The sequence below is a fragment of the Gobius niger genome, assembly GCF_951799975.1.
Source record: "Gobius niger genome assembly, chromosome: 1".
NCBI classification, from domain to species: domain Eukaryota; kingdom Metazoa; phylum Chordata; class Actinopteri; order Gobiiformes; family Gobiidae; genus Gobius; species Gobius niger.
Genome location: NC_136852.1, coordinates 25,830,100 through 25,855,761, shown reverse-complemented (window position 1 = coordinate 25,855,761; position 25,662 = coordinate 25,830,100). Strand labels below are relative to the sequence as shown.

At 42.6% G+C, this 25,662-nt stretch overlaps 2 protein-coding genes across 2 annotated transcripts in view; both read right to left on the bottom strand.

The window, feature by feature from the left end:
- Positions 1 to 5,330: 5,330 nt before the first annotated feature.
- Positions 5,331 to 22,776, bottom strand: il1rap (interleukin 1 receptor accessory protein). Its single transcript, XM_079558344.1, has 11 exons — positions 22,698 to 22,776; positions 16,068 to 16,263; positions 15,424 to 15,507; positions 11,919 to 12,141; positions 11,285 to 11,453; positions 11,088 to 11,159; positions 9,003 to 9,129; positions 8,773 to 8,921; positions 8,544 to 8,687; positions 6,925 to 7,068; positions 5,331 to 5,883 (listed from the first exon to the last, which is right to left on the bottom strand). The coding sequence occupies exons 2-11, from the start codon at positions 16,256 to 16,258 to the stop codon at positions 5,438 to 5,440; spliced, it is 1,749 nt and encodes a 582-aa protein (XP_079414470.1). The 5' UTR covers positions 16,259 to 16,263; positions 22,698 to 22,776; the 3' UTR covers positions 5,331 to 5,437.
- Positions 21,302 to 25,662, bottom strand: part of LOC306964892 (Na(+)/H(+) exchange regulatory cofactor NHE-RF3-like) — a gene marked incomplete at its 3' end in the record, with an annotated part of 11,289 nt that continues 6,928 nt past the window's right edge. The window contains exons 12-13 of the mRNA XM_079559059.1: positions 22,698 to 22,777; positions 21,302 to 21,342 (exon numbers count right to left, since the gene is read on the bottom strand). Of these exons, the coding sequence (XP_079415185.1) occupies positions 21,302 to 21,342; positions 22,698 to 22,777 (121 nt within the window). The remainder of the gene's footprint in view (positions 21,343 to 22,697; positions 22,778 to 25,662) is intronic.

Below are 25,662 nucleotides of genomic sequence, written 5' to 3'. Positions count from 1 at the left end.
GGATTGGTATCGGATCGGTATCGGCCAGATGAAGTGTCAAAATATCGGATCGGTACGTCCCTACTTCCAATAACGCGAGTATTGGCAAACCGGTTGTCATTTGCATTTTGAGGCAGGGGCGGGGATGTCGGCAGCTGATGCATGCAACCAAAAAGTAACGTGTAATCTCAAGTAGTTACTTTTAAAATTAAGTAATCAGGAAAGTAACTTACTTACTAACTATTTAAAGGAGAAATCAAGTAATCTGTGGCGTTCATGTGGCATCATAACATTTTGAAAAGCACAAATACTGCCACAAACTTAATTTCTTCAGCAAAAATAAACAAAAGGGATTATTTCCTCCATCATAGTAAAAAAAAAAGTCGTGGCTTTATTCAATCTCAGACATGTTTGTGGACTCAATCACTGAAAGAAGAGGGGAAAAAAAGGTTTGACTTTCTAAAACAATGAATTACCCATAGAGGTCTGCCCCTTGCATCTGAAATAACATTTACAGGGATTTGAAGTTTGCAGTCCCATTATTCATTTGTTCTAATAGACAACAGCCTTAAATTGCCTGTAGTTCTGTAAATCACATAATGTGTTTGTTTTACTCGCCGTGATTGTATTAGTTCTGGAATACCTGAATGTAACGCGAGCCGTGTTGTATTAATGTCTACCTGCAGCGTGGATCGTGGGGCATTAGGCTGGACAAAACCAGGCCCGACGCCCCCTCTGACGCCTCCAGTAAAGAAACTTAACCACGTCTTTGTTCAGGAGGAAGTGCGGAGAAAACCTGAGCCCAGAAAACCCCACAACCCCTAATCAGAGAGCGGGCAGAGGACGTCCGCTCGGTGCAGATAATTTACTGCTTTACACCTGATTTCATAACTTTAGTGAACTTGTATTATATGTAAAAAAAAGAAAAAATGAAATATAAAATGGTCTGTTACTAGAAAACAAATACCTTTTTTTTCCTCCACTTACCTGAAGCATCTTTGTAAATTGTAACTTCTGACTGTCTTGTTCAGAATGACATGACTCCTGGTCCCACACTGACACCTGCTGATCACCTGAGCCCACCTGCCTTTTTCCTTTCATACTTTGTTGGGCTATCAGTGTGAGTTTGGAGTGGAAAGGAACCTAAACCAAGCGCTTATTATGGAACTTTTTTTTATTGTTATCATTATTAAACTCAAAACTCAGTATAAATATTCACTGACAAACACAGACTAATCAATTGCTGTAGATAATGATATTGGGGGATTTTAGGTTCAATAAATGTATTTGAAAATGACATGCAAATATAGATTATATATTGCATATAGGGTAATATACATGAAAACTTCAAAACAATTGAAACCGATTATTATTATAGGCCTATTAACTGAAAGAGGAGGTGCATATTAAACTACTTTTAAAGTAATTATTTTGCAAGTGAACCTATGTTTTTGAATGAGTCAATGTGGAAAACCCATCTCAGATGCAGAATTTGGTACTAACAGGGCCATGTGTAGTTGTGTGTATAGCTGTATATGCAAATGTGTCTTTTGGGGGCTATTTGGTGTGCCAAAGTTATGAGGTCTACGCCATGGGCCCGACAGTTTTCTCTTTATATATTGGGTGCCACTTGTGAAAGATCATTCCTCTAAGCGACAAAAACAAACACTTTCTTTTTTTATATCTGACAGTTAGTTCAGTGTACTGTAGTTTAATAATGCATAATTGCATTTTATCAGTTTAACATTTATTTCTATGTTATTGTTATTCAGTGATTGTGGGGGGTTTAGGGCCCTTTTGAGTGAGACACAGGCACATTCCCATATTGCAGTTTGGGTAAACACAGTACCTCAGAGTGTCAGGGTTAGCTGACATTGAATCTATACCATTGATACACATCCATACCACAGATTTCAAAACCAACAGAGCAGGAGTGCTTTTGACAATGTTAGTTCAATATGAAGAACAACATGCTTATGTTGGAGAGCCTGATTGTGCCAGGAAACAGTATTCATTTATGGATTGACCATAAGAAAATACATTAAAAATTAAAAATTAAAATAGCCCTGAATGTAAAAAAAAAAAAGTTATGCTACAGTGATAGTGGTCTGCTGCATTTCTTCCACTTCCTGTTGACAATCGGAGTGGGTGGAGTTCGGGGTGGAGTCTGTAAAGGGGGCGGAGTCAGAAGAAAGGGTGGGGTCCAGGTCTTTACTGTTTGAGAGGTGAGGTAAGTCTGTTAAAATGGCGCACGGGGACTCTGTCGACAGGGTGGGGTCATGTATGTGGGCGCAGTCACTCGTAAAGGGGGTGGAGTCTAGCACCGCCCGGTCAGTTCCAGCGGAGCAAGACAAAGCGGCAGGATCCGCTGGCCCATAGCACCCCTCATGGGACGGTTCTGTTAAATGACCTGATTTCGCTTCCGATTGGTCACGTGACTGTTCTGTTTCCCGGACGACCAAAGGACTACAGTTCCCTGGATTGGCAAAAGTGGGGCCACTAGTGTGATTGATAGTTTCGGTCATCGCTTCCTGTGGGTCAAGTGACTGTTCGGTTTCCTCCACGATCCTGACACCAAAGCACGTCTGATTGGTCGGCTCTGTCAGAGGGGCGTGACCAGTTTGATCGACAGGCTCTGACCCCACTTCCTGTTGGTCGTGCGCCCCACCCGAATACCTCCTCCTCGTCTCTGTAACCACGCCCTGCCTGTCCCTATGCAGGCTGTGATTGGCCGACGCCCGTCTGCTCCCCCTCCTCTGATCGGTTATGGACTTTCTGTGTCCTCTCCCCTGATTGGCTGCTTCCCTGTACTGTTTCTGAAGGACAAAAGCCGCCAAGTCCGAATGGGATGAGGTGCTGTCAATCATCCTGCGGCCCAAAGCGAGCGGACGCACGGGCAGCGCTAACCGCAAGCGTAGCCAAAATCGCGATCGCGGGGATTCGGATCTCTTTCCCCTCCATGTCACCGTCGTGCTCGCGGCCTTCCGGATTTGGCCGACTTCTATGCAGGGGAGTTTGCTAATGGAGTGGTAACCCACGGCGACGATGTTAGCCTTCTGCGCATGCTCCAGGTATAAGCCCGAGCGGCATTCGAACAGACTGAAGCTCTTCTCGGCCAAAAATTCGGGACTGAGGACAAACAGGAGACGACGGCTTCTCTGCATCGAACGAAGCACGCACTCGGATAAATCTGCACCCAAGAAATAAACATGAAGACAGACAGTTCAGTTATCAGGAGTTCACAACCTTTGTTGTCTCTCGTAAAGGCGCCTTAGGCAACCTTTTATGTGAAAAAACAGTAGTGCTATTTGATCTTTGATTGACCCAGCGGCTGTGTGGGTTGTTGGCATGGTGCCTTTACTTCCCATCACGGTGGTCTCTATGACATGTTCAGTGGTTCATTTTCTGGAACGTTATAGCGGCTACAATGAGGGAAAGCAAAGGCGCTCTACTCACCACCCATGCAGCTGCTAGGTCACTTAAAGGTAAATTACGCACTAATATCATTTGTTTTATTTTATTCTTTTTTGGGGGGGGTCATACAAAAAGTTACATACTGCACCTTTAAGTTGTGCCATTTTTTTTTTTAAATCCCCTGCTACGTGCTTGTGTACCTCTAGAGGTCTCTGTACACAACATACAATATATATATATATATATATTGTTTTCTTGTTGACACTGTTGAAGTGAAATCATGGTAATGAACAGAACATTGTACATATGAATAATTCTACAAAGTTGAAATGGTGACCATGAGATCATGCATGAGGAGATGAATCCAAGATTATAATTTTCTTTTACTAGAAAACATTTATTACAGGTCAGGTCATTCTCCAAACGATGCACTTAGAAGTTGTACATTTTAATACTGTAGAAGTAGAAATGGCAGAAAAGTATTGTTATCATCTATACAAAGCTCTTATTGGCGAAAGTTTACAATTATGGCACACTTATATGAGCGTAATGCATTATGCTGTAGCATTGTGAGAAATTCCTGTAGGATTACACACTTATTTGACTGTAGATCCAATAGTTATACCTCCTAATTAATACACTTTTAACTGCTTAACCCCCACCTGAACCGAGCACATTTTCTCCAGTGGGGCATTACCCAAAAATTATGACTGACAAGCCCCAAAGCATGTGGCTTACAGAATAATGCATCAAATAGAGCCACTTAAAAAAAAGTGATGACAACACGGCAACCACGTGAGGACAAACATCCGTTTATATCAGTTTCGTAGGTCTTAGCTTTCAAATGAGGCCTGACACTGGCCTGTTGGCTGCAGTCCAGAAGCTTTAAGATTTGGGTAAAACTGAACTGGAGAAAATGCGCTCGCTTAAGGTGGGAGGCAAGAGGTTAAAGGATTTAGTCTGACAGTTATTTCAGTGCCTTTCAGAGGAGCAACACTGCCCCCTACATGCAAGGCAGATCTCACTGTTGACAATTGGTATTGCACAACTAAATCAACCAATACTAAGGCAGTCAACCGCACAGTTCAAATTCCAATATATACTGTATTATAATGTATCTGTAGAAAGAACCAACAAGACAAACTGAAAATGTGGAGAAGTCAGGACTAAAGAAACGAAATAACTTGGTTCTTAATGAAAGCGACCCACATGTCTGAATGAACGGAAGCTTAAAAAACATTGTAAATATCAGACATCAGAGACATTGCGGCAGATCAAGACATTTTGTACAACACTGTAAAACACTGACAAAAATCATGAATGTCAATTGGTGAAATGACTGCAACCTCGGCTGTTTATACTTGGAATGGAAGTGCATGTATTTTTAAGCCCATCATGATATCTGTGAAGCAAGGAAATAAAATACAGAAAAAACATGGTCCATATATTAATAATATTGATAATGTAACAACTGCTTCAAAAAGCTTGCAATAAACAGTTTTCCCACAATTCTCTTCCCACAATGAGAAAAAAAAAAGGTGCAGTCCTTTTAAAGTTTAGGCATAGCTCCTAACATGTGAACTTACACTTCGTAAGAAGAGGCATAGTGGTCAACTCAGGTCATTGGAGTTACATTGTTGGACATTTTTTAACATTCAAGAACTGAAATAAATAAAAATAATCTAAATTCTATAAAATATAAAATATGTGGCAGGAATATTTTTCTAAATAAGCATCTCATAACCAGTAGTGAATGGAAAATTAAATGTAATTGTGACATCTTTTATGATCTTGGTCTATAATTAATATCCGTTATAAAGAACAGCAGAGTAAAGTCCATCCAGGATTTAGCTGCAGCCCTACTCTAATACTGTCTGAAATGGGAAAGGAGATAGTGGTCTTTGCAGCAGAAAGTCTGGTCTACAAAACGATGTTTAGTAGTGAATATTTGTGGATACTGCTGTAGGTATCAATGAAAAGTCACTACGAAAGATACAAAAAAAACTCGGCATCAAAGTTTCTAAGTTGAAGACGGCTGCAGGTGTCACGCAGCGTAGTTGTAAACAGTCTGCGGGCTCTTGCTTGTCTGTGAGATGAGTCCGGTTTGGGAGCTGGTGCTGTTCTGACTGCTCATTCTCATCAGAGCCGCGTCTTTCCCACCCCCCTCGGTCCCTGCACTGTTCCTCCGCAGCGGCAGCTCCACTCGGAGCCTCTTCCAAAACCGAGACGTCAGCTCTTTGGACTTGTCCCCCTGCCACTGAACCAGGGCTAAAGCCACCCGGGCCCTCCTCAGCTCCCGCACCCAGACTTTCCTCTTGACGGGACGGTACTGCACCAGGATGACCCTCAGGTGCCCGCCCAGAGCCATGCTGTCGATCCCCGCCTTGAGCTCCAGCAGTGCCTGGGACCCCCGCGAGGCATATCCGGGGCTGACGACCACCAAGAGGCGCCGGCTGCGCGCCACAAAACTGAGAGTCTCGTCTGTGATGGCTGTGGGAGAGAGGGATGAGTGAGGATGGGGTATGGAGGGTGGACAGATGGACTCAACTATACAAATTAGGTGCTTGTGTAAAATAATTGAACATCCAGGTAGGTCTGTTTGGACTCCTACCTGCCAGCAAGCATAGTCCGTATGGACTTTTGAGCTTGCCCATCACATCTCTGTGCCCTCCTGTCTAAAGAACCGCAGAATGTGCATTTAATAATAATAAAGTTCTACAACTGAACTTGAGTAAGCTGCAGAATAGGACACAGGTACAAGTTTGTATGTGAAAGCTCAGAACCTCCTGAGTTCAGTGGCTGGAAGCAGGAGAGAGTCCTTTTATATTTATCTCCAAAATGGTTTTGGCCACAGAACAGAAAAACATCTCAAGAACGAAAACAAAAAATGTAAATTTGAACAACATTATATATTATCTCCACAAAATATTTTAAAAAAACTAAATCTGACATATAGTACTCTACCTTCAGTTGGATCGTTCTAATGACAGTTTTTACACCCCACCCCAGCAACAGACTTGGAATAGTGTACGCAGAATCCTACATCATGTCCTTTTTACTGTTGTAAGTGAAATATGTGAACAGTAATGATCAGAGAAACTGAATCTCATCTTTGAGCTGTGCTCATTATGTCACGTCCAGGAAAAGGGTCCAACTACACAACAGCAAGTTAATAATATGGGTGTAATTCAATAAGGCATTTACAACTATAATTTCCTGAGAAGCGGACAGTGTTGAAGAAGTAATCACTTCTTTGGCCAAGGTCCATATTTTTTCAAGGCACTGGGTGAATCACTCCCCTACACGAAATAGTGGAATAAACCTTACTCTGCTCTACACCAGTCCATCTTTAATGACAATCAATGGATTGATGAAAAAATGTATGAAAATCACTACTAAACAAAAGTATGATGATGATGGTGCAAGTGCCCCCAGTTTATAAATATTTTGTTAAAGCCACACTTCGCTGCTGTACATGTTCACGGACAAATTCAGGTGGGTGGAAACAGCGGAACTTAATGTGGCACTCACTTCCTCCCGGTAAACTGTCGCGGTCGAAGATGCACACGGAGTACCCCAGCTCGTTCTCCAGGACACTTCTCAGAGTGGACAGAACAAACTGCTCCTCTTCGCTGTTGCGCGCGTACGAGATGTAGACGTCAAACTCCTTATCATCTGAAAAGCACACGCAAAACCTGATCAAAACGATGTCTTTATCAGCACGGGCAGGAAGCTGAACTTTCTTAGCTAAATAAGATTATTTCCAACTCTTGACTCTTATCATGTATGAAATTCTGTGAGTGAACTTTGAAATTGGAGATGAAGTGGTAAGTTTGACGAAGACGGGTTTTTACGTTTACAACATTTTATGAGTAATACATTATTACAGTAGTATGTTGATAGAGGAACTGGCATCAATATATAAATCTTGAAATAAATGTAAAAAAAACTAGATGAGGATAAAACGCAGTAAAAATAGTAAAAAAAAAAACAGGTGGAAAAACGTGACAAAAAACATCAAAAATAGGACGAAAAACAACAACGTGAGCAAAATTCACTTCTCCATTGTGAGATCAAATGTGGCGTTACCCTGGCCTATAGGCTGGAAACTCCACTTGAGATGCTTTTAGATTTGGGTAAAGCTGAACTTTAGAAAATATGCTTGGTTTAGGCGGGGGTTAAGAGGCTAAACACATCTAAAAGCATTTGAAAGAAGACTGGAGCATGATGCTTAACGATACACATGAGTCCTTGCAGAGGTCCAAACTATGGGTTTATCAGCTTTCATACACACCGAGACCTCATGGAGACCAGATATTGTGTTGTTGGCACGTACATTACCCAAGTAACTGCACCTTTAAAGCAGTACTGAGTAACTCATGCCCCTATAGGCCATATAATATATAATATATAACATAATTGTCCGTGAGAGTAAATACTACACTGACAGAAAAGACAAAGGGAGAGATGGATATTGTACATCAAATTACACAATGGAGATATTTTTTTCCACTCAAACCTGGCTGTAAATACCGTTAAAGTGGCGCTAGCCGGCAGTTAGCTTTGCCCGTTAGCCTGTTAGCTTCTTCTTCGTGATTCCATTAGTGTGTATTGGTGACTCCTACCCGGTGGCAGCGAAGTTGCAATTGTAGTTTTCGGACCAGAGACATCAGGGGGAAATAAAAGACCCTCCAATCATGCCATTAATTGTATTACTGTACCCCCAGAATGACTACGAAAAGGATTTATTAAAGGAACAGGCCAATTAAGATTTGTTCTTACCTTAGCTTAGATGAGTTGATGCGTACCTGTCTGGTCATTGTACGTGCGCTTGGTCACACAAGTGTTGTCAGCATTTAGCCTCTCCCAGCAAAGGTATAGCTCCAAACTGGGGTGAAGCTAGAAGGGACCAAGCTCTTCCACGGGCACGAACAAAGACCAGACAGGTACGTATCAACTCGTCTAAGCTCAGGTACGCACATATCTCAGTATGTAAAAACGGTGGCCTGTTCCTTTAAGGTAAACAAGTTACCCAGTACTGCTTTAGCAATTCATCTTATTTTTATTTTCTCCCTTCTCTCCTCCCACGATGCTTTGTCACTGCCTGAAATTGCAGGTGTGTGGCCAAGGCGTAAGGCGGCAGTACTGACCCGTGTGCCGTTCGTCGGTGCCAAACCAGGACCTGTAGAGCAGCAGCAGCTCGAGCCAGAACACGTGGTAGATGATGAAGAGGAGTAGCATGAGGAAGAGCGTGGCGCCGAGTCCACAGCCCAGCTCCAGAGAGGGCAGAGAGGCTGCGGAGGAAACGCGTAAATAAAGAGTGAGAGAGTGGGAAATAAAAGGAACTGAAATCTGCTGTAAAGAAGTAAAACGCCTCACTCTCGAGATTGAGCTGAGTGCGTTGGGTCTTAATGCCAAGTTGGTTCCTCACAGAGCAGTTAAACTCTCGCTTCAGGTCCTCTGGCTGGAAGTCCTGAATGACCAGCACACTCTCCTCTATGCGGTCCTCGAAATAATTTTTCAGCTGTCTGGGGGAGGAAGAGGCGATCTGAATAAAAACTCGCTTGGAAAAAGTTTTAACTGTCCCACTGTGGCTTTTGTTGTTGTACCTGTTGGATTTGGAGAACCTCGGGTCGCGGAGCTGCTCCACAGTTTTGCCGTCGATGGTCCACCAGATTTCCCACGGAGAGTCCAGATAAGGGAACTTGCCCGAGCAAACCAGGCGCGCCTCTTCACCTGAGAATAGATTGAACAAACTGGTTTAAAACCTCTTAACCCCCAACATAACCGAGCAGATTTTCTCCAAAATAAAAGCTTCTTGAAAAAAGTGAGATAAAAACGAAGATGAAAGTGCAACAAAAAAAAGGAAAAAAAAGAGAAGAAAGAGGGAAAAACATGACAAAAAAGTGATGAAAAAGGGTCAAAAATGTGACAAGAACAAGATAAAAATCAAGATGAAAACACAGCAAAAAAGCCACAAAAAAGAGACTACAACAGGGGTAACAGTGCAAGGAAAAAGATATGTTTAGATTAGTTTTGCAGGTCTTAGCTTTCAAATGAGGCACTAGCGGAGGTTAAGAGGTTAATGATCATTGGCGCTTTTATGGATAAGGCTTTACATATTGCATTTGTTATAAGCAAGGAGTGCAACCTGTTCACATTTTAAACTCTCCTTTGATCCACTAATGAAATGACTGGCCTATAAAAGCTTTGTCAGATGCAGTTGTTATAACGTGTAACCAAAAAAGATTGATACACTCCTGCTGCGTGATGGGAAATTCCCTGTTAGTAATACTAGATACTGTCAGTGTCATGGTGTCTTTTGTCAAAGAGAAATCAGGTTTAGATGTATGATCCTTTTACTTGTGTTATGTGCATCTTTGGCCCGAGCCGTGCGTCTTCATTTGATTTGTGGCAGCCTTGTTGTGAATAAAAGCAAATGAATCATATTTGAGTCTTAAATCGAGGCTGATAAAACTTGCTGTCACAGCTAAAACTAAGAGTAGGGCCTGGGACTCTGTCAGAGCCATTCATCACGCGGTCGCGGGCCGTAAAAACCAGGTCTGGGTCCGCGGTTTTTACGAGCGCCGCGCTGGAGACTGCACTAATGCGGGCCACGCGATTAACTTGGGAAATATTCGGTCTCCTGCGCAGGGAGCTCTCAGGGAAAACCAATTTACATTCAGAAATGAGCCACCATAGGCACAGCCAAGAGGAGACGCACAAAGACACAAGACGTGGTTCTGGTAGACGGCAGTCAGGGACTTGATAGCCACTTAGACGTTAAGGAGTACTTTATTTCCCCCAAAGGAAAATGAGTCCTCTGCATTTGCCCCATCCTTCAATGACACTGGGACAGCTTGTCAGGAGCAGTGGACAACACATCTTCATCTTGTTCTGGAGTCTTTAAAAAGCACTGTCCTGTTGATCTTATTCGTCAACACATCACACCACCATTACCAGGATGAACAGGCTTGTGTAAGTGCTTTATTTGTCATTGGATCACTGTATAGAGAAATTGCGTTCAGGTGTTGTGTTAGTCCTGAGCCACTACGACTGAGCGCGCCGCCATTGTGGGCCAACCTGGCCAACCTTCTCTGATCCTATGAAAAGGTTTGTCCCTGTATCAGAGCGTGGTGTCCTGCACTGGTCAGCTCCCCCACCTCCTCCTTCCTCTACCTCCTTTGCAGATCCCACCACACTACTACAGTCTACAGTCACCATCTTCTGGGAAGAGCGAACATTAGCCAGAACAATAGTAGGATAGAAGATTTGTGTGGCGTAGCTGTGAGTCTTTACCAGATACCTCCTTGTTTGTCCCTTTTTTGTTTCCTCTAGTGCCTCTTGTGACGCCTCCACTGTGCTGCAGGTGTGGAGTGCACTTGGTGCCTCTTCAGTGTTTCAGAAGAAGAAGGTCTCAAATGTCTTTAACTCATAAGTTAGCTGTTTGTTTAATTTTGCAGTAAAAAGCTTGATGGCTCGTATGGACTCTGCATTAAAGTATCTACTGAAATATCTACTGAACATAGCAAAGATGTACAAAAGTATCCAGTAATACAATGTGGAACACAGAAACTAATTACAAATGCAGTTAGCAGAAAAAGGCACACAACAAAACGCTGCTGTAACAAGAGAGCGAGGTAGCTGCTTGTTTACACGTTGCCATGATGCCATGATACAAATCTTAAACTTACCTTGTTTAACATTGAAGATATAATCTTTGGTGGGCTGCAAAATGTCTGGTTCTTTGGGCAGAATCGGTGGATCTGAAAAGCAAACACAACAAATCGTTGCAAACTGCGCGCCATGAAGCCAAAACAAACTATAACAAAAAAAGAAAAGAAGAGAAGTCAACTTGGCATAAGGTAGGCGTTGAAATGGTTGTGCTTACTGATTGCGGTGACGTTGATGACGCGGGTGAAGTTGAGAGCTCGTCCTCTGCGTCGGTAGTGCACTGTGCAGAAATACAAGCCCTGATAGAACTCCGTCATGATGTGAACCTGCAGCGACATCCCTTTCACCTGCCGTTCGATGGATGGAGCCGGGAACACTTCGCATGACTGAGAAAAAGTACACACGCAGCAGAGGCTTAAAAAAGAAAAAAAACTGGATCATTCATTCAATGGATCATTTAAATCTTATTTTGGCTTTGGATTTAGAGAGAACATAGCCTTTTGAGCCCTTGCAACTGGTATTGACTTTCAGCTCTACACTAAATCATACGCTGTTGTAAATTTATGGTCTCCTTGCCTGTCTGGCATGACCCGTTTAACATTCAAGGTTAGCCTTAAGATGTCAAGGTGTCATTTTACAAGGCACACCACTCATGCGAAGTGAATTTCACACATAATCATTCATTGTTTACAACACAATGCCAAGGACTTTAGTCAGCACCCCGCTGTTTCCCTGTGCACAGAAGGCAAGAAATGTGGTACTTTATCGAAGAGCTTCAGGGTTTTGCCTTTTATGGACTTGAAAAGGTGTCATGTACAGCCAACAACAAAGAAAGTGATCCAAGTTCTGACCTTGCTGCTTCGGATCTGATGAACCCAGGTCACGTTGGGTATGGCGTCGGCCATCTTTGCGGCCTCTTGGGCATCGGGACAGTCCAAAGTCTTGCCCAGCTGAAGGGGGACCATCTCCAGTGACGCTGCCACGGCAAACGGTGCACAGCTGTTTGGTAAGGTGGCGTCTTCAGGGTGGAGGACAGTGAGACGCATTGCAATTTTACTGCAGGAGGTTTTATTCCTGCAATCATATAGAGTCAAATGTTTAATAAGATATAGCTGGTTTGGGAAGTATTCAAACTGGTCTATTTGTTCAAAAGTCTGATCATACAAATGTAAAAATAGGAAGTGTATCTACAGTCAGCTGCTGCAAAAAGTTACTCAATCTATTCTTCAGCTGACTAGTCGAAATGCTTCAGTTACAAAAAACATCAACATGTAAAATATGTTTCAGTGCCATAAAAGTAAGAAAAATAAATTAAATGAAACTCATGTATGGTGTGGAGTCTCAGGGCTCTTTGAATCACTGACATCAATCTCAGAAGCCTGTGATAATTATCTGTCAGGTAAGCCCAGTTAAGGGAAAAACTATTAAAAAAAAAAAATAGGGGGGGGGGGGGGGGGGGGGGAATAGACGGTTTATGCACACCTGCAAGCCTCTGGAGGGTCCTACACCTTGATGTTTGGGAGACTCCAGTGGTACCTGTCTGCTGCTTTGTAGCAGCTGTTCTCTTAATCTGATGTATTTGTCTGTCAGAAATCATCCTCATTGTGCCTTTATTTGCACAAACCCGTGTGTGCTCTGAATCAGCCACAAATCTCTTAACAGTTTGAAAATTACGCTTAATCTTTGGTGAAATATTGAAGGTTTTTGTACCTAGTCCAAGGCATTCAACTATTTCACGTTTTTCATCAGCAGAGAAATCCTTTTTCGTTTCCATATTGCTTGAAAATGGTTATCTGCTTAATAATGTGGAACGTCCTTTTTCAGTAGTTTTTCCCTTAACTTGGTTTACCGGACAACTAATCATCACAGGCATCTGAGATTGAAGTCAGTGATTGTGACAGTGAGAGCCCTGAGACACAATACCATTTTAATTGAATTGTATTTTTATTTTATTTTTTAACCTTTATGGCACTGAAAAACAATTTACATAATAACTGTTAACGCAGTGTATTTTATCACCAAGAAAGTGTCAACCTAAAGTTCAATTACAGAGACGACGAAATAAACAACACCTGATTTTGTTTTTACTGGTGTCAAATCCATCCTGACCTTGGTAAAATTGTAAAGCTGCCTCTCACAGTAAGTGCCAGTACTAATATGAGTCACTGGATGGGAAATTACAGCGTGTCACCACTGGTTCCGGAGAGTTTTGTGGCTGTGGCCACGCTGAAAAAGGAAGCAGCCGATGTCACATGGGCTGCACAGGAAGTTCTATCAGTACATTGGGCCACTCTGCATTTCTCCATCTCACAGCAAGACGTGCACCAGCTGACCGCAGAAAAACAACGCTTCTCCCATAGTGCTCGAAAGACCACTTTCAACCTTTATCTAAACGCATTTCATACCAGATCATGCACATACATCCTTTTTTTTTAAATCTTTCAATTTATCCCAGTTCGTTGTAAATCTGGAGCAATCAAATTATGCATTACGTATATCATTGTATGAGATATTAAAGCATATTGTAATTTATTGACGCGCACCCAAGTGATTATAATTGAGTCTAAAGTTTGGCGGTGCTTCAGATTGCACCTCATAAAAAGGCTATTCTAGTTATTGCTTCCTGGTTGTACAGTTGCCCAGAGCAGACAAAATTAGCACTGCTGGACAAGAAGCAAGTTTTAAATGTATATTAACGCACAAAGGACTTTTCACTTTTTAGAAAATGTGGAGTAAAGGGATAAAAAGGGGAATGAGATTTGTGTTATTAGGCACAGGCACATATTTACCATCTGAGATCATCTGTTGTGTTTTGGAGCTCAAACTATTGCAAATGAATCAAAATTACAATTTCAATGGCCAAATTACAAAGTCTATAACATAGTGTGTGTCCATGGAAACATATTTTGTACCAAACCTGATCATGTGGCTTAGAAATCAAGTAACCTTTTCTAAAATCTAGGTTTGAGTATGACATCGTTGAGTTCAGTGTTCTCCAATATAGACAGAGCCATGTATCTGCAAACAGCCTTTATTTGAAGCTCCGATGTCGGTCTTCTCACACAGTCTGAAGCCTGGTTAGTCTGCTGGCTGCAGTCTTTTGGTCGTGTGCCAGTGAACACCACATCTCTCTAAGGATCTGCATTAGAACAGGCCACAACAGCAGCAGGTCTTTAGAGCCACTCAGAGCCACTTTAGCTGATTAATGCACAGAGAAGCATCTAGCGCAGGGGGAAACAGGGTGATGCTATCTGACGGTGGCTCACTGGGGAAAGCCACAACGATATTTCCAGTGACTGTTTCAACGAAATGACCTACATCTTTCATGATCTGAGTCTTCTCTGTTATGCAAACTAGCTTCATGCCATCTTTCACACATTCATCTGTCCAATTCATCCAAACATCACCCCGCAGCAATAAACGTAACATTCCTCTACCAATATGTTCACTATCCCTCCATGTGTACAGCCATAACACCTTGAGAAAGTCCAGCTAAGATAGGAGACCATGTGGGAATGCCAGAAAAGAGAAGCTTAAAGGGGGGGTATTATGCCAAATCGACTTTTTCAAGCTTTACATGATGTCATTATGTCATTCCCTCATTAAAAACATGCCTGATGTGTTGCCTTGGCAAATTCACGTATTTTTGAATAATCTGTAGAAACTCTGATGGCAGCCATTTTAGGGATAGGTTTGCCTGAGTCCTCCTAGGAACGCCCCCACCTCCTGGAGACGCCTCCGAGCTTTCGTCACCAGCCAAGTAACCAACCACTGCTCCTCAGAAGAACCCCCTCCCCACTGATGCCACAGACAGCGTGTGGAGGGGGCGTGTCGGAAAGGGTCAGAGGTTCTTAAAGAGACAGAGGCCTATTTCAAGACATTCGCTACAGCCATTTTGAGAGAGCAATTTTATACAAGGCAGTTATTCTAATTTACTGCATTTACAGACCAACGGATGGTTTCGTCATCATTGTAGTGTGATATAGACTGGTGCAATGTGATTGAAAAAAGCATAATACCCCCTCTTTAAGTCGACAGTGGCTCAGTGGTTGGAGCATTTTGTCCGTGGTGCGTGCAGACATTAGGAACGTAGCTCTGCTTTTAGACTCTGTTCTTCTTTATCACGACGATACAGTGACTGCATCACTGCAGGCGCTGAATCGACCCTCCATCTGTCCCTCATTTGTGAACAAGACCCAAAGACATGAAGGCAAGGACTCTCCACCGACCCAGAGAGTCCTTGAAACAACCATAGCCTTTTTTTCTTTTTTACATATTAATGAAGTAACCTTTTTTTTTTTTTTTATTGCTACCAGCATGGTTAATGGTGACTTGCGCGTATACAGATGCACACACCTTAGCATGCAGATATATTGTCCTGTGTCGTTAGCGTAGGCGGGCTGTAGCCACAGTCTCTCTCTGTCTTTGCTGAACCTCGCGCTGCAACACAGAAAACCACATCAGTCTGAGAAACAGGGGAAAAAACACAACAGTTCGAAGGAGGGCCAGTCCATTAGAGGCACGTTAAAACAAACTGACTGACACTAATCGAGCCGCTCTCAGTGGAAATCATTACACGACGCCTCATCTGTTTCCCTCCAACCGCTCCAATTTACATCTGCGAAGTACAGACGAGGCATAGATGGACTTCTCATTTAGACTGCTCGTGTCCATCGGTTTATTTCAAGTACTTTTGCGACTCTTCCAACTCATTTAATCTTTGTTATCCAATCATAGATATTACTATTATTTTCATGTTGAATGCTTGACAGACTGTATTTCTAGTCCTCACAAAAGCTAATGCTAACGTTTATCGTAGTAGTTAAAACCTATTGCAGTACGATTTTCTTGATTTTGACGTTGTTCTGTTAGTCAAATACCCAAGTCTAATATCTGTTACAGTTTCAGTGTGTATTTTTTATTGCACCCGATCAAAGTCGTCAACTGGACTTGGGTTTTTGGAGTTCAACACATTGAAATCCTTGACAACACTTTGCTACCTGTTGGTGAAGGGCTGCTCCAGGCCGTGCCCCTCCAGGACCCGGTACCAGAAGAGGTTGTGTCCCGTGCTCTGAGTCGAGGAGTAGTTGTAGACATTCGGGTGAGAGAAGAGCGGACAGGACAGGAATCCGGACTGTCCCGCCAAAACCCGCACCGCCGCCGCACTGGACTCCCCCCAGTCGTAACACATGGGCTCTGCATGGACACACACACAAACAATTCAAAATAAAATGCCACAACCAAACTAATGTCTTTCTCTAAGTAAAGGCTTAGAAAAGGACGCATGAGTGAGATGGAACAACATTTAAGGAGGGGGTAATAATGTCAAACGCATCTTCATCACTATTGGTTAGCAATATTTATCTATAACAGCTAAAACTTAATATTTTGCGGAGCTGTCGTTGCCCCGATGCTAAGAACAGCCAGTGGTGAAGATCCAAAGATTACTGAAAGATGCGCTAGCGGCAGCAAACACAACTCCAGGTCTGTTTTTGAGGAGAGAATTGAGACATTTATATTAACAAGTTGGCTGACCGATTAAAGGGATATTTCAGGATTTTTGACATGAGGCCTCATTTCCTAGTTATCCAGAGTGTTGTAGATTTCTGAAGATACATATTTATTTAATTCATGCAGTCCTTATATTTGAAGAGTTTAGTTTTGCTAGGCTAGTGCTCGGCTAGTGCATGTCAATGGTAACTAGTAGCCTGCATTAGTCCCAAGCACAGTGCACCTGAGGCAAATCACTTATAACACCAGACTACAGATATAAATGTCTGTGTTGACTGAATCATTTTTTCGATATAACAATTTTGCATTTAAAAGATCTTATATTTGAGCAGCATCAGCTTCCTGGTTGTAAGCTACGCAGCGGCGGAGTGATCTGCTAGCTTAGCGGATCTACAGCAGTTTGTTTACCTGCGGCCGGCATTACTACATGTGGAATTCACAAAGGAGCTTTCTACAAATCAGATATGGCAACGTTTGGAGGACTACCCCATGATTTTGAAGAGGTTTTTAATGCAGGCTACTAGTTACCATAGACATGCACTAGCCTAGCCCTAGCCTAGCACCACTTAACTTTTCAAATATAAGGACTGCTTGAATATATTGAAATATCCCTTTAACACTGTTCTCTGGTTTCATCCCTTAACCCCCATCTGAACCGAGCACATTTTCTCCAGTTTGGCATTACCCAAATCTAAAAGCTTCTCGAACAAAATATCAAATGAGCAACAAAAACATGACGGAAAGAGGAACAATAACTCAATAAAAAAAAGCACCAAAAACAAGTGGAAAAAGGCAATGAGGAAAGCATCAAAAAATGATCCCAAAAAAAATGTAAACCAGACAAGAAAAACCTGCGAAAACACAACAAAAATGTGACAAAAACAAGCTCCGATCAGTTTTGTAGGTCTCAGCTTTCAAATGATGCGCTACACGGGCCTATAGGCTGTAAGCCCCATCGAGAAGCTTTAATGCGCTCGGGGTAAGAGGTTAAACTTTCCATAGCTGTACAAACCATACTGTATATAAGAGCCAGGAGTGAGTCCCAGTTCATTCCTTGCGTCACGGAACCTACACAAGAATTAAAACTTTTTTTTTTGTCGTTGTTGCAAATGTAAACTCCACACCAAAAGGCTCTGGGAACTTCTCGCCCGTCCCGGCAGGAGCGCTAACCCCTCCGCCACCGTGCAGCAGTGCAGCGGCGTGCCTCTGCCTCTGTCCTTGGTCCTGAGCCAAACTGCAGTGGCGTTTCACAGGAGTTTTATGTGAGAAATATCCAGAGCCGAGTGGACCTGTTTAACGGGGCTCATTAAAGACACTGATACTACACTCACAGCCAATTTCAGCATCGATAGCGCGGCTTTAACACGAGCGACAATAAAGAGATCTTTAACATTTATAAAGCGGACCACAGTTTGATTTCATAAGGATCAACGTGGGGGAAAGTGCAGAGCGCGTGGTCGAGCACGGGCAAGACTACGCTACGGCATTTTATGGACCAATTTAAACAATCATTTGGATTTAGGTCGTGTCCCGCCCCCCCGCCGACTAAATAATTCTCCAATAAATATCCATCAAATTGGGCGCTGGACGTCGTGCCAGGAGTAGGACACATCCCTCAGTCACTGCGGTCGATGTCGGAAATGGATGGGGCTCGTTAGGGACGGGCAAGAAGATGATGAGTGGCCACTATGTGATGATCCTTTTAATGACCTCCGCCGGTTCCGTGTAGCGCTCGAGCCGCCGAGTGCTGACCGGCAACAGGGAATTATCTCTGCATTTGGAGATAGGGAACAGCGAGTGGGACTCGAGAAACAAACCCGCGCCGAGGGGGTAAAGTAATTAGCTGTGGAGGTTAACTGAGTTACAAGAGGAAAGGGTCTCGGTCACTAAAGCTGATTTGAAAGTGATAGAATTAGGTAAAGGGGGAAAGGGGGGGGGGGGGGGGGGGGATTTTGGAAACATCCAGACACTCTGAGGCGAGAGTGCTAAGGTAACCACTTAGCCGGCATACATACGGAATGACATATGGATTTTGTTTTAGTCCCAGCTGAGGACGCCATCCCCGAGTTGGAAGTTGTAAAACCGTTTGTAGCGTCTGAGTGCTGGATTAATGCGCCCGTCTCCACCTGCAGCTCGCGTGGGGCCGGTGTGGGGCGTGGGTAATTGAACTGTCACATTCTCCCTGCTACAGTATTAGTCTTCCCATTAAAAGCTGCTCTAACACTGGTCTGCTCGTCTCCCATTCATCTATAGATCCTCCTCTGCTCCATCCATCCACCTGCAGACAGTCACATTCGACAGAGCAAACTCCCCTTGTCCTTATGGATGTGTGGGTTTATCCCCCTTTACTTGACAGATGATAATGATATTGTAAAATGCTGCTTAGCTAAGGAAAGCCCACCATAACATAAAGTAAAATAGAATATAATGAAATTGACCTAATTAGAGTAGAAGTAGAAAAAGAAGTCTACGAAAACAGACATAGATCATAACATCTTGGATATTATAGAAATATAAATAGTTACAACTGTATTAACTGTCTTGATAAAATGCAGGTTTACAAATAGTCTTCACATTCAATTCTAGTCTTCCATTTCACCTTGATCTCAGATCTCAGATCAGGAATTTAGATTAAAGCAGTACTAAGTAACTTGTTTACCTTAATAAATCCTTTTCGTAGTCCCTGTGTACAAGTGTTAATGGGATGATTGGGGGGTCTTTCATCTCCCTCTGGTGTCTCTGGCCAGAAAACCACACTTGCAGCTTTCATGCACCGGGTCGGAGGCCCCAATACACACTAATGGAATCACGAAGGAGAGGCTAACAGGCTAACGGGCAAAGCTAACTGCGGGCTAGCGGCACTTATACAGTATTACAATATATATATAATATATACATATATATATATACAAGTTTGAGAGAGAAACATTATCTCCATTGTGTAATTGGATGTACAATATCCCGCTCTCCCGCTGTCTTTTCTGTCAGCGTAGTATTTACTCTCATGGACAATTAATGAATAAAAAAACGTAAGATGCTATTAACCAGTGGTGGAAGAAGTACTCAATATTCTTACTTAAGTAAAAGTGCAGATACAGTAAAAGTAAAAGTATCTGATAAAATGTTTACTGAAGTAAAAGTACAAAAGTATGCATTGTAAAATGTTCTATAAGTAAAAAGTAAAAGTATTTAAGAGTCTAATGTGCAGGATTTTTTGCATCATTTGAATCAAACCAGGGCTAAACGAGTAAACCACAGACTCAGGTCAAAAACAAGACGTTAACCAGGTCTAAACCCGGACTAAACTAGGCCAGGTCTAGACCAGATCTAAACAATGTCTAAAGGAGTAAACCACTAAACCAAGTCTAAACTGGGACTAAATCAGTTCATTGGAAAGAGGTCACTTTGAAAACGAAATACTTTTACTTGTAACCCAATTTAACAATGTAGTGGAGTAGAACATATAGATACAGGCTCTAATATGTAGAGAAGTAAAAGTAAAACGTTTTCATCATAAAATGTAGTTAAGTAAAGTAAAAGTACCTACAATTTGTACTTTTTACTTTGATACTTTCCACCACTATCAGCCTATCAACAAACACAATTGATACCACACTATATCAATCATTTGTGTTGATAGGCTGATATCGGCACCCTCCACAATGGCGGCGTGTTGGTTATTTTGACCGATTGGCAATCTGTGATGAATGAATATAACTGTAACATTTGAACTACCGCAACTGATCGAGCTATGCACCGACCCCCACCCCGGTAATATCAGGTTTACTTGATCTCCGTTATCCATTTTACACTGAGAATAACCGAGATCATAATCATTTCCATTTGTCTGCAGTCACCTTCACCAGACTGCACTGTGTCCAGTCCACGCTTCCTTGGTCATGGTTACGTGTTTTTACATTAGGGGCTATGCAAATGTAATGACACACTGTACAACGCTGCTGCTGCGCCAAGGTAATATGGCAGCTGCTGTCCTCCCATTGTCTTTTAGTCTTTCTTGTGAATGATCTGTAATTCCAATAAACACTACAATCCGGATCAATTGCAAACACAAAAAAGTACATATATAATATGAAGAAAGAAAAAGGGAAATAAAGTGTCTCAACACACATAAAACCTGTCTTTTATACAAAGACTGACGGCCTGTCTAGCACCTAATTGTCAAACCTGCAGAAAAAGATCATTTGAAACACTTGTCTGAGGCCATTAAAATCTTCACATCTTTGCCACACGTTTCATTCATTTCCTCCTAAACCGTGAGGATCTATGGCCCGGCTCAGCCGCATCCATCGTGCCTCGTTCAGCTTCTGCCTCCCCCGGTGTTACTGATGACCCTCTGAGGACACATCTACGGGATGTCCCGCGAGAGGGGGCTGAGGTTTAATTAAAACTCGCTCTGCAGAGTTGCAGGGTCGCGTCCTATACAGTAGACCTTTCATATCGAGAGAGCCTTTCATAGACAAATAATGAGAAAAACTCGTCCATGACACAATTACGCATGATTTACTACAGAACACAGGAGGAACAAAGAGTGGGACCTCAAACCACTTTATTATATGATATATCACAGACTACATTATCATAAGTTATAAACATGGCATATCAATCATTAGTCTGAACTATTCTAAAAAGACAGAACGAGGCATAATATACGACCTTGTGTTCTGTTGCACATTACACGGTGCAGTCTGTGTTTCTGAATAATTCAGCCATTCACCAGGGAACTGTGAGAGACTGGAGGAGACTCTGAGGAACCACAGGGAACTGCAGTCAATAATGTAGGAACAAATGTGTATCACTGTGGTACTCAGGCTTCTTCAGGTATTCTTCTTCATTAGTTGTCATTAGAGATTATTCAATTTATGCTTATTTAAGTTTGCATTTTATTGTATACATAATTTAGTCCAATTTAGGTCTACTTTAGAGTATTCCGCCTTCATTGCAGGATTTCATTAAACCAAAGTCTGTGAGTGGGATGGGCACCAGGGCATCAGCTCGAGGAGACTGTGAGGTTCTATACAGGCGAACCTCCTTTGGACAGACTGTGCCCCCTGTCAAAGGCACCAAGTACTGGAATAGTGTTACTTTATCAGTAAGAGAGACTCCAACTCTGGACACTTTTAAAGCACACTTTAAACAGTGGCTAAAGGAAAACCAGGCCTGTGAACACTTTTAGTTGTGATTGTATTTCTAGTAATTACTTGTTACATTTTGTAAATGGTAAATTGTGTATGTGTTGCCGGCCTACATATTTATAATATATTTACAGTGCACATGTGCAACTGTTCATTCATATGCACTGTCCCTATCAAATAAATAAATAAATAAATAAATAAATAAATAAATAAATAAATAAATAAATAAATAAATAAATAAAATAAAAATAAGATGACTTGAAAGGTCAAATATATTATAAGTAGGTACTTTGAGCTGTCTCTTGCACCAATTTAACTAACTTAATGCACTAGTTTTATATTGCGTTTTACAATTTCATGCATGATTCATTCACTCCATGCTCTATACTATGCTATTGTAGCCACAGCTGCCCTGGGGTAGACTGAGGCAGCGAGGCAACCAGTCGGCGCCATCGGCCCCTCCGACCACCACCAACCACTATATTAACCCAGGCATCCTGATGTTTCCCAAACGGTCTCCCATCCAAGGACCGACCAGGCCCCTCCCTGCTTAGCTTCTGAGATCTGACGGGATCAGGCAGAGCAAAGGCGGTATGACCACAGCTTAGAAGAAATACTTACAAACGATACCGACAAAATCTGCTAAATGCAAATGATAACAATGATAATAATAATATCATTGGACTGGGCGGCTCATCCTGACTAGAAACACACACAAAGACCAAACCCCATATATATCCTTTTCTCTAAACCCAACAAAGTCCACTTTCCATAAAACCACAATTCTTCTCATTCGGGCTTTCTAAATGACTTTTTCTAAGTGACTCATCTACCCAACCATTTACTCTCCCTCCTCAACATCTCGGTATTAACTTTAGCCTTACCATTATCTCCAACCACATCTCTGACGTTCCCTTTTGGAAGAAGTTTCAGGTTCAAGTACATCTCACACAAACACAAACTTACCTGGCGGGTCACTGGACTGACTGACGGCCGTCTGCGTGAAGGTCAGCAGGAGGAAGAGGAGCGAGGAGATGAAGGGAGTCCTGTGCAGAGACACGTGTAGTCAGCACAGTCACAGAAATGCTACACCAGAAAGGCTTAAACTATGAATACTAATATTGGGAATGCGTCTCTGCCTGCACCCAAAAGACGATGACTATCATTTACCAGATTTCTGTACAAAACAGTAGCCTTTCCAGTTAATCACTGGAGGTTTTATTACACACTCACAGAGCCTGCCATGATTTGCTACACCGGAGCATGAATCAACAGTTTTGGGGACTGAAAATGTGTCATGACTCCAGCTTTGTTGTTCACTTTTCTCCAACATCCAAAGAAGGTTTTTAGTCAATGAACAAGTTTTATTCCTTATGCTGTTTTGGTTTAGACCTGGATAATTTTTTCTTCCCTTTCGAGAGCGAAAAGTCTGATTGATGTTTCATGACTACTAGTATGATTACTGCTAAATATGAGCACAGTCTGGAGCTACTACAGCAGGATGATCGCCCCCAGTAAAGTATTTATTGAAAAGTTAACTAAACTCGCATCATAGCGGACGGGCAGCGAGGGGGAGAGCACATAAACAGAGAAAGATGGGGAGGATGAGACGCAGCGACAGAGTTAATGTGGCGTGGTGATGATCAGGCAGAGCTAGTGGAGCCCTGGAGGGACATAAAGCAGGGAGCTGCCGAGCCCCCCATCTATCTCGCACAGGCGGGGTACGCACACCTTGTGCCAAATGATGCCACAGTAAATAAACCTGCATCCACAACTCAGCAACTGTTCCCAACCAGAGAACCTCTACCAGAAACTAACTCCTCTGCTTTCTGTGGCTATTGATCATGTGGCATCTTAAAGAACAGTTACATTTGTTCACTTTTATACGAAGACAAACTCACAATTAAATCATGATGAATGGAATGATGATGAATTTGGCCAGTGAGCTTCATTAGACAGAACAGGAGAGGGTAAACGGGGGTGAAGACAGATAAGCTAGGACTCGAAGCCACAATAGAAATCACAAACGCTTACTAGCTTATCATTAAAGGCACACTGTGTAACATTTTGGAACCTGTTGCAACATGCCAGCAATAAAAAACACATGCTCTGAATGACCAACTAGACAGAGAAAAGGCTATGTTTGCAGTGGGTAATCAGATGAAGACCTAACCTCTTAAGGGAACAGGCCACCGTTTTTGCATACTGAGATATGTTCTTACCTGAGCTTAGATGAGTTCATACGTACCTGTCTGGTCTTTGTGTGCGCCCTCAGTCACGCAAAACGACTGAAGATGTTGTTAGCATTTGGCCTCTCCCAATGTATTCCTAGCTCCAAACGGGGGTGAAGTTGGAAGCGACCGCGCTCATCCACGGGCACGCACAAAGACCAGACAGGTACGTATCAACTCGTCTAAGCTCAGGTAAGAACCTATCTCAGTATGGAAAAACGGTGGCCTGTTCCTTTAAATCTCTCTACTTTTGTCTCCATGGAGACGAGTTGGAAACCCGCTCCCAGTAAAGTCAGGCCCAAGGAGAGGTGAGCTGCTCACAGCAAACACAGTAGCCTATGTTCATTATATGTAGGTATTCATCAATGATATAAACAAATAAATATCTGTAAAGAAATCTGCAACATGTTTTGTTCTTTTAACTGTTTATAAAAAAAACATCTAGGGACAAGTGCTGCAAATTAGCTTCTGCTATAACCACTATGATACATACACCAGACTTCTGCTACACTTTATCTTTATGTTTCTGTCCCGATTAAATACATAAATAAATCTGTAATAAAATAAATGCAGGTATATTATTCCATTTTTGGTTAAAATGTTAAAGAGGGGGTATTATGCTTTTTTCAATCAAATAGCACCAGTCTATAGCACACTACAATGATGACGAAACCTTCTGTTGGTCTGTAAATGCAGTAAATTAGAATAACTGCCTTGTATAACATTGCTCTCTCAAAATGGCTGTAGCGAATGTCTTGAAATAGGCCTCTGTCTCTTTAAGAACCTCTGACCCTTTCCGACACGCCCCCTCCACACTCTGGCTGTTTCCCAATTGCCAGGATCCTCGGCGTCTCGACCACTTCGGACGTCATTCGCGTCATCACGGTGCCGCCAAGTGGTGTTCCATTTCACCTGGACCACTCGCCCCCTCGCAGCTCGACTCCTCCGTTTGGCTCATTTACGAAGGATACAGCTGTGGATCCTCCGCTGCCTCGGAGAGCTGAAATTACCCATGATGCACTGCAGCATAGTTTCTTTTTTCTTTTCTCGCAAAACTTTATTAGTTTGAACTCACTTTAAAAAAGTTGTGTTCCACATAAACAGTTTCCTGGCCTCTGTTATTCATAAAACAGTTGTTTTAATGAGCATAGATTGACACGTGACCAGACGCAGCCGCTGCTCCGGAGGCCGTTCCATTTGAGCTTAAAGGCGGCGGAGAGAGGATACTCCGCTCCGTTTTGGAGGAGCCGCCACCGAGGACGTCAACGAAGTGGCCAAACGGAGGACGGATCCTCGCAATTGAGAAACAGCCTCTGTCTGTGGCATCAGTGGGGAGGGGGTTCTGCTGAGGAGCAGTGGTTGGTTACTCGGCTGGTGACGAAAGCTCAGAGGCGTCTCCAGGAGGTGGGGGCGTTCCTAGGAGGACTCAGGCAAACCTATCCCTAAAATGGCCGCCATCAGAGTTTTTACAGATTACTCAAAAATACGTGAATGTGCCAAGGCAACACTTCAGGCATGTTTTTAATGAGGGAATGACATAATAACATCATGTAAAGCTTGAAAAAGTCGATTTTGCATAATACCCCCCCTTTAAGAAGTGTAGCTTTAAAAAATGGATCAAATGTTTAAGTCTGCAGGGTGAGGAAACTAAATACATTGGATCGTGTTAGAAATGTTATTTTTCTAATCCATCGGTGTTA

Bases quoted from the DNA above. Each gene is read 5' to 3' on its own strand.
- il1rap (XM_079558344.1), bottom strand. From the start codon at position 16,258: ATGTGTTACGACTGGGGGGAGTCCAGTGCGGCGGCGGTGCGGGTTTTG. The intron at 11,160-11,284 runs GTAAGCACAACC...TTTGCTTTTCAG, and splicing joins CATCAACGTCACCGCAATCA to ATCCACCGATTCTGCCCAAA. The intron at 8,922-9,002 runs GTACAACAACAA...TTCCTCCCCCAG, and splicing joins AGGTTCTCCAAATCCAACAG to ACAGCTGAAAAATTATTTCG.